Genomic DNA, 7,307 nt, shown 5'->3' with positions numbered 1-7,307 from the left:
CCACAAATTGTTATTAAAATAAGGTTGCCATTGCCTGTTTACAGCAGCCTCCAGGATGCACTGCAGCAGACGTGTTGTGAAGCTTTAAGGTATTTATTTCCCCAGTCAGGGGAAGATCTTCTTTCCTTGAGACTGAGAGCCAAAAGAATGGCCCAACATTATCAGGAAACACTTTTTCTTTACTGCAGTTGATGCATAGATCCCAAATCAGCAAAGCTCTTCAGCACATACTTTGCTGTGACAAGCTAACCCTGCATAAAAGTTTGTCTGAACAAAAGGGATCTGCTGGGATGGAGCCACCTGTAAAACCCCACACATCCAAAGTTACAGGCTCTAATTCTATGTTTCTGCAGCAGAGAGGGAAAAAAAAAAAATCACATGAATCAGGACTTCTAAACTTACCAGGGTTTCATGTTTACACAAATATGAAAAATTAAAATATAAAGTCACAGGACAGGGAAACAGTTAAGACTACTGCATTTCTGAAAATTCACACACAATAGGTCTTTCTCTAAAAGTATGACAACTCTTTTACTGTATAACAACCCCAGATGAAGCATGTGTATATATGGATGCTCTTGTTTGCATAGTGAATTGCAGAATCTAACTTTTAAAATTGCACCTATGCCTGATGGGGGAAAAAACCCCACACCTCATAGATTAACAGAATTTCTACGTGTCAATTCAATGTAAAAAGTGATCATTTGTCTGAGCATGTTGGTGATTTTCACAAGTGACAACTGCTATCCATGTAACTGAACAATTAGCAAAGAGAACAGTATTTCCCTCTTCCAGCTCGTTTACTTTGCACATTTGTGTGTAGTTACTGTTGCTTTGTGATAGGCTTTTTCTGCTCTTTGGATTTGTTCTACAGCGACAGAAAGGAACATCTTTGTAAAATTTAAAAAAAAAAAAAATGGAGTGTTAAATCAAGTGCTGTAAGATAAGATATCTCATGCTACCTTTAACTCCAATCCTTTTTTTTATTAATACATTTCAAGTTAATATGTCCCTTTAACTGCATACTACCTTAATAGTACGATGCTGGTTCCGTTATATTAACATCAAAACACTCACTAATATGCCTCGAGAGATATCTGCGCTGTAACTTTTGACAAATTCTAAGATGGCAAAACGGGCAGCTCTGACATATCTGCAAGGCAGGCGCCACCTGAAAAGTTCATTCTTTCTAGCCACAAACAAATAAAAAACCCCACCAAAAATTTAAAAAACTAACAAAACAAAACAAAAAAACAAGCAGCGCCTAGCAATATATAGGTTTTCTGATCTAATAATAGATGTGGTAATCCAGAATTTAGAAAGTAAAGTCTAGTCTGTTACATTGCTAAAAGCATATATCTTATGTCAAGCAGCAGTAGGAGAGGGATCAAGTTCTGCAGCTTGCTCCAAACGCCTCGCAAAGCTAGCTGCTACAGGCTGGACACGCTTCTGCGAAAGCTAAATTAAATTTGGGAAACCACTAAGGTTGAGATTTATCCATACGCTCCACAGACGTGACAAACTGACCGGGGGGGGGGGAAATAAAGAAAAAGTAACACCATCACAAAGCCCTTTCCTCCACAGGAACAGCTTTACAGCAAGGGTCATTATCTAGGTGAGTAGAGAGGCCAAGTCGCTTGGCCAAAGTCCCCTAAACACGCCGGTGGCAAGACTCAGGAGGGCGTGCACGCCTCTGAAGTCATACCCTTGTTCTTTATTCATTAAGGAGGACAGTCCCATTTCTTTCCAGGGAGTGCCAGCTTCGGACACCCACACAGTTCATGTGCCTAACGCACACCGCTGGCATCAGGCTGCTGGGCTCCACGCAACGCCGAGCCAGCACTTCTCCTCCAACACCGGAGGGCGTACAGCCGAACAAGGGCTGCCCCGTAAACCCGCTACGCAGGACAGCCTAACCACCTTGCAAACAACCACCCCAGTGATGCAAGCCAGACGCAACACAACTGGCAGACTTACTTGCTGGAATCCACTTCTGGCACTTCTCGCAGTAATAGGACATCTCCTCCATCCAGGACGCGTCACCTTCGTCGCTGTTCAGAGAGTCCCCGCTCTGGTCGTGCGATAGGTCCACCGAAGCCTGGTCCTCAGACTCGACAATGAGGAGAGTCTCTCCTTCCACCTCACCCTCCTCCAAGCCCTCTGAGGTGGAGGTCCTAGTGGCTTCATCATCGTGGCGGCTCAGCAGCCCACTCATGTGAACGTTATTAGCCATCCTAGATGGTGTTTGCATAACAAGGAGCTATTCCCACCCCCGCACTGACAAGTCCATCCACGCTGGATGTGCCAGCCAGGTCCCCACAGTCAAAGTACCGATGACAGAGGAAATGTTTTGGGTCTGGATTATAACCTTTACAAAAGAAACAGTCTTTCACAGATTACCTCTGTTTGCTGAAACACTTGCAAGTAGTTAGATACCAATGATCTCCAAACGTCTTTAATCGAGCCTCTAACGACCCAGGACTGTGCCTAGGACTGCCGGGACCCTTTTGCCATTAGCGCCTTGTCCCTTTCTTCCATCAGCTGCTTTGTCAAAGCAATCTGCTCTTCTAGCAGGCGAATATTTTCCTTTTTCTGACTTTGACGCTCAAGATCTCTGAGGACTCCGCTGTGCAGCCTCTGAAAACAGAAGGGACAGCGTTTATCGCAGCCTGTTGGATGCTGAATGTGGTTAACTCCCACCCTCCCGCTGGGCTGCCTTTGCAAGTCCTCTGCAAGTAGCCACAGCCACATAACATGGTTTCAGTTTAAAACTACAAGAGCTGATATCCGATATCGATAAACTAACGGTACTACACCAAAAAGCGCTTTATTTGTAGTCACTTCAGACGGGAGGGCTTACTAAGCGGTAAAGCTATTGAGGAAATAAATGCTACGCATCCCTAATTCCCACACTGTGTAGGATGGATATGAGCTATAAAATCCTGTTACCTCTGCCCTAAATCATTTATCAAATCGAACTAATCTCCCCAAAGCTTATCCTCTGCTTGGAGATAATTTGGCGGCAAACTGGAAATTATTTTAAGAAAAACTGCCATGTGTCTTCACCTGCTTCTTTCTGCTCATGTCTTACTTTAAAAAAAAAAACACCAACTTATAAACTCCTGCTGCAAGGCTGATCAAAGTCCCACAGCCTGCTTATACCAAGCTCTCGAAAAAGCAAGGCACTTCATTCAAAAAATATCCCCTTTACCTAAATGCTCATTATAAATAAAATGTGCAACACAGAGCACCAGTTTGAAAAGCCCCATCAGGAGGTAAGTCCCTTGATGGGTGTAAAAAGCCCAAAGAAAATCCCAGCTGGCTTTTGTTGCCTCCTTACTCTTCTCTCTCTCTGCCCACCTGGAAGTTTTTTTTTCACTCTGATAACTAGGTGAAATGTTTAACCTCTACCTCTCACCAGGGGAACACAAAATGAGTGAAACCAAAGCTGGTGACATGGATTTGGGGTGAGGAAAAGGAGAGGGGGGGGACTAGCTGTGAACCAGCTGCTTTACTCCAGATGTGCACATCTGGGGGCAGGTGAGGCAGCAGAGCAATGTGAGCGGAGGGGTGATGAGATCAGACATGGGATGGAGGAGATGGCAAGGCTGACACTAACTCTGGAAGGAAATGGGGACCATGCCAAGCGTTTAATCGGCTGTGCACGTGATAATACAGCTGAGATTACAGCTCCCCCGCAACTTCAAGCCACCAAAGCCGGTGCTGCTGCCATCCTTCCAGCCCCAGGCTCCCCGCACTGCTCATCCCAACCCAGGGTCAGACAGCTCAGCCAGCAGAAAACTCTCTTTTTTGTTTTTTTTTTCCCATCACAAAGCACGTCATACACCGCTGATTTAACTGCCTGAGCAACGACAAGTGCCAGCGCAAAGGAGGAGAGGGGATGCCCGGCCCACTTCGGTCATTTGGCTTGAACTCCGAGGGCAGGCGATACGCTTCAAGACATTCAGACACTTACCAGATTTCAAAGCAACAGCCATAAGCTTATAAAAAAATAAGATACACGAAGACAGAAAGATTATAAATGAGTAAAAACATGAAATGATTATTGAGAGCCAACCCTGGCCCACATCTAAATCAAGCCACGTGATCACAGTCATGTTTTAGCCCAATTGAAGATGAGAATCTTTAGTGGAAGTTAAGTTTAGTTACAGCATTATCCACCTGCCTAATTTACCAACTCATGCTCAGCTTGGACTCAGAAATGAGAACATTTCACAGGTACCAAGGTTAGCCACTGGATACTGGAGATATGAATAAATTATTTAGCCTAATGGCAAAAAAAGATTAATAATTTATTTGACCTATTTGCATGATGCCAAAATACACCTGCAAATAATTTATTTGAAAGCTGACCCTGAAGTAATTTTAGAAGACGTTTGTGATTATTATTTGACAAGTTCTCACAGGGTTTTATTCTTCATCTAGAATGCCAATAACTGCACATTTCAAAGGCTATTATTTCTCCTGTCAAGATTAAAATAGGAAGGTTTTGTTTAAGAAATATTTTTTCTTCTTAAGAAAATGCACAGACACGTATGTCAGCCACTAATCAAAACTCTATCTGGAAATCAATCTAATAAAAACAGTTCCTTCCCATCAACTGAACTCAGGTTACAAATTAGTAATTGCTAAAGACAAAGTTCATAAACTTATTATTTCATTACTATTAGTTAATAACAATAAAGAAAAGATGTGGGGAGATCCAATGTAATTGAACAATTACATCAAGAAAGTAATTCTTTTCCCTTCACAAAACACAGCTATTCTGCAATCTTTCATATGGTGAATGCATTTACTTTGAAAATGCAGTTTGCAGAAGACACTTTTATAACTTGAGTATCATGAGTGACAAAGAGCTACGAAAAAGTTAATCTTCTCACCCTCCGTTATTTCCAGAAGCTAGTCCTGCTTGTCTTTTGCACCAGTTTAGATAAATGTGTGCAAGCTCAAATTACTTCACGCCTAGCGTATCAATTTATAAAAATGAAAAGTTTATTAATCTGCATAAACCTGAAATAATCCCTAGACCGGGACTGCAGAATATCCATGTTACTTATTTCCATGGCATTATCTAAATAACTGGGTCCCTTAAACCTGAAGCCATTATTCCCTGGCTTGAAAATGAAGAATTATAAAGAGAAAATCTCAAATTTCATTTATTAAAGATAAACTTTGATCCTTAGCAGTTCTGAATAGCGATTTAAAGTTAAGTTAAACTGATTGCTGGAAAAAAAAGAATTTAAGCATTTTGGCTTTGCTTCTGCAGCAGCAGCATCTTGAGGAATGCTAATATCCCTGCAAATATATACAGATTAGCATCAAATTTAGCTTTTGAGGCGATCACTTCTAATTCTAGAGGATTGGTTTGCAGACCCATCCCCATAGGTACAGGTCAGGCACCTCTGAAGTCATGAGCTCCCTACCCAGAGTTCACAGGCTGTGCCCACACCTGGGTGTTAGGACAGATAGCAAAGAATAGACACTGGATTTGTCCCCCAAAAAGGTTTTGTCGTGGACCAACTGGATCCTTTGACCCCTCCATCTCTAGGACACTCAGCAAAACTGCCCATCTGCCGGCAGCCTGGCAGCAGTGACGCTGATAACCTCCACAGCAACGCTCGCCTCCAGCTGCGGAAAAATAAGTTTAAAACAGGCCCACGGGGAGAAAGCTGCCCACCGTTGTCTCATTTGGGACACCTAGGATCTCCCCCGGCAGAAGCTTGCAGTAGCAACCTCGGGCGTAACAACCAAAGCAATTTGACATTTATTTTGCAAACCAAGCAACAACTATAGCACAGAGCAACAGGAACAGGCAAAGGGCAGTCAGTCCCCGTTTTCTTCCTAGTAATGTCAGAAATATATGAAACAACTGGAGGGCATTAACCGTACCAACTCACTTGCTGATCCACCACTCCTTTTACTAGAGACATATTTCATACGCTGGTAGAACGCACACCGTAAACTTGCAGTTTATTAAGTGCAAGTGCACTTAATATTAAATTAAGTGCCCTTAATTTACCCGTGTTTTGCACATGAGTTACAAAGCGGTCTCTCTCCATACCAGGGGACCGCTGCCTTGCTCGGCACGGATCCTGGCCAGGTACTCAGCCTTTCGTTTCACATTCCTTCTTCAGCCTGTTGCCCGAGGCGTTACTTACTTCATGATACACAGATCCCGCTCTGAGGGTGGCATTACTCATTTAGCTGTAGACCGTTTTATGCCTCTTACCCCTATAGAATATGAGTGTTTTGTAAACGTTAATTTATTTTCACAGTCTCTCTCTGAGATGAAGGAGAGATATTACCCAAAGATTAAGGTCAAAAAACATCCATTAAGTTTAGGTGTCTCGCTGAAACACCCAAGGGTGATTTTTTTCAGAGCACGCCTTGTACTGCAGCACATGCTCAAATTACAGCTCCCATTTATTTCAGCTGTAGTTAGGAACATTTAACCCATATTCCCTTCCACCAGACCTTCGTGGGCTCAGGGCAGACAGACCGAATTAGCCAGCAACTACCTGCAAAAATCTGAGCTTAAGTGACCTATCCAGCACCTACCTCAGCTCCGGCTGACGCAGAGCCGCTACCCATCGCCGCTCCACGAGAGCAGCCTTCCTCTTCTTGCTACTGCCTGTGCCATGCAGCGTGTTTTCCAACTTCTGCAGCAAATTAATCTGCCTCTTTCCTTACCCAGAGCAGTGTCATCCTCCAAGATCCATCATTCTCAAGCACTGAGAGAAACAACCTCTCAAGGGAAAAAAATGTAATCCTGTAACTACAGGCTGCATCGTAAAGCCCATGCAACAGGCGACTGCGCTGGGGTATGGACTAGCAACTGGAACTCTGAAGTTTTGCAACTTCTGACTACTTCGGACCTTTAACAATAGTCATTTAACATAAGCTTTTTTGTGTGTGCATTTGCTAGGCTTCTTGTAAATAGGGGGGGGATTAGATGGGTACCTCATATTGGTACCACTTTGGCTCATGAGCAGGGTCTAAACCTGCACGCTCTTACCCAAACTCCTGCCACGCAGAGCTTATCCATTCTGCAATCACACGACTTTTAGTCCCAGGCAGAACTCACCACCCACGAATGTGGACTGACCCGACACTTTTGGCCGTGGGGCTCTCCTGCACACAGGAATTACCTGTCAGGAATTACCTGAGTTTTTTACATGTAACACAGAAATCCTCCCCATTTAATTATGGCCTGGTATTTCTGTTGGCTTGCACTTCTGCCTGTCCTGTCGGATCAAGCCAGGGAGCCAGGGCTGGCAGCACCGCTG

General features: G+C 43.6%; 2 protein-coding genes across 2 annotated transcripts in view; both read right to left on the bottom strand.

The window, feature by feature from the left end:
• CSRP2BP (CSRP2 binding protein) overlaps positions 1-2,233 on the bottom strand; it is an 18,452-nt gene extending 16,219 nt beyond the window's left edge. The window contains exon 1 of the mRNA XM_010292659.1: positions 1,978-2,233. Coding sequence (XP_010290961.1) covers positions 1,978-2,233 — 256 coding nt within the window. The remainder of the gene's footprint in view (positions 1-1,977) is intronic.
• A 254-nt stretch (positions 2,234-2,487) lies between these two features.
• PET117 (PET117 homolog (S. cerevisiae)) lies at positions 2,488-6,612 on the bottom strand. The gene is made up of 2 exons (XM_010292671.1): positions 6,580-6,612; positions 2,488-2,637 (listed from the first exon to the last, which is right to left on the bottom strand). The coding sequence occupies exons 1-2, from the start codon at positions 6,610-6,612 to the stop codon at positions 2,488-2,490; spliced, it is 183 nt and encodes a 60-aa protein (XP_010290973.1).
• Positions 6,613-7,307: the final 695 nt, after the last annotated feature.

This window comes from Phaethon lepturus, unplaced genomic scaffold (assembly GCF_000687285.1).
Source record: "Phaethon lepturus isolate BGI_N335 unplaced genomic scaffold, ASM68728v1 scaffold21280, whole genome shotgun sequence".
NCBI lineage: Eukaryota > Metazoa > Chordata > Aves > Phaethontiformes > Phaethontidae > Phaethon > Phaethon lepturus.
This window is presented reverse-complemented; position numbering and strand designations above follow the sequence as displayed.